This window comes from Cariama cristata, unplaced genomic scaffold (assembly GCF_000690535.1).
Source record: "Cariama cristata isolate BGI_N322 unplaced genomic scaffold, ASM69053v1 scaffold23827, whole genome shotgun sequence".
NCBI classification, from domain to species: Eukaryota; Metazoa; Chordata; class Aves; order Cariamiformes; family Cariamidae; genus Cariama; species Cariama cristata.
Genome location: NW_009627435.1, coordinates 11,970 through 12,209, shown reverse-complemented (window position 1 = coordinate 12,209; position 240 = coordinate 11,970). Strand labels below are relative to the sequence as shown.

General features: G+C 66.2%; 1 protein-coding gene across 1 annotated transcript in view; it reads left to right on the top strand.

The window, feature by feature from the left end:
* ARHGEF16 (Rho guanine nucleotide exchange factor (GEF) 16) overlaps positions 1-240 on the top strand; it is a gene marked incomplete at its 5' end in the record, with an annotated part of 11,045 nt that overhangs the window by 877 nt on the left and 9,928 nt on the right. The window contains one exon of the mRNA XM_009704449.1: positions 3-240. Coding sequence (XP_009702751.1) covers positions 3-240 — 238 coding nt within the window. The remainder of the gene's footprint in view (positions 1-2) is intronic.

The window sequence follows — 240 nt, the reverse complement described above, 5'->3', positions numbered from 1 at the left end:
CCGCATCGTCCTCAGCACGGACAGCCCGGCTGCGCTGAAGGTGGGAACCCAGCAGCTGATTCCCAAAAGCTTGGCTGTCTCCACCAAGACCAAGAACAACCCCTCCCGGCACCAGAGCTTCGGGGCGGCCGGGTTGAGCCTGGAGCCCCTGACCCCCAACCCAAAGCGGGCGTCCGTCCCCAACTTCTCCCTGGAGGTGGAGGTGGAGGATGATGGGGGGGGGGACCTGACGCGCAACCT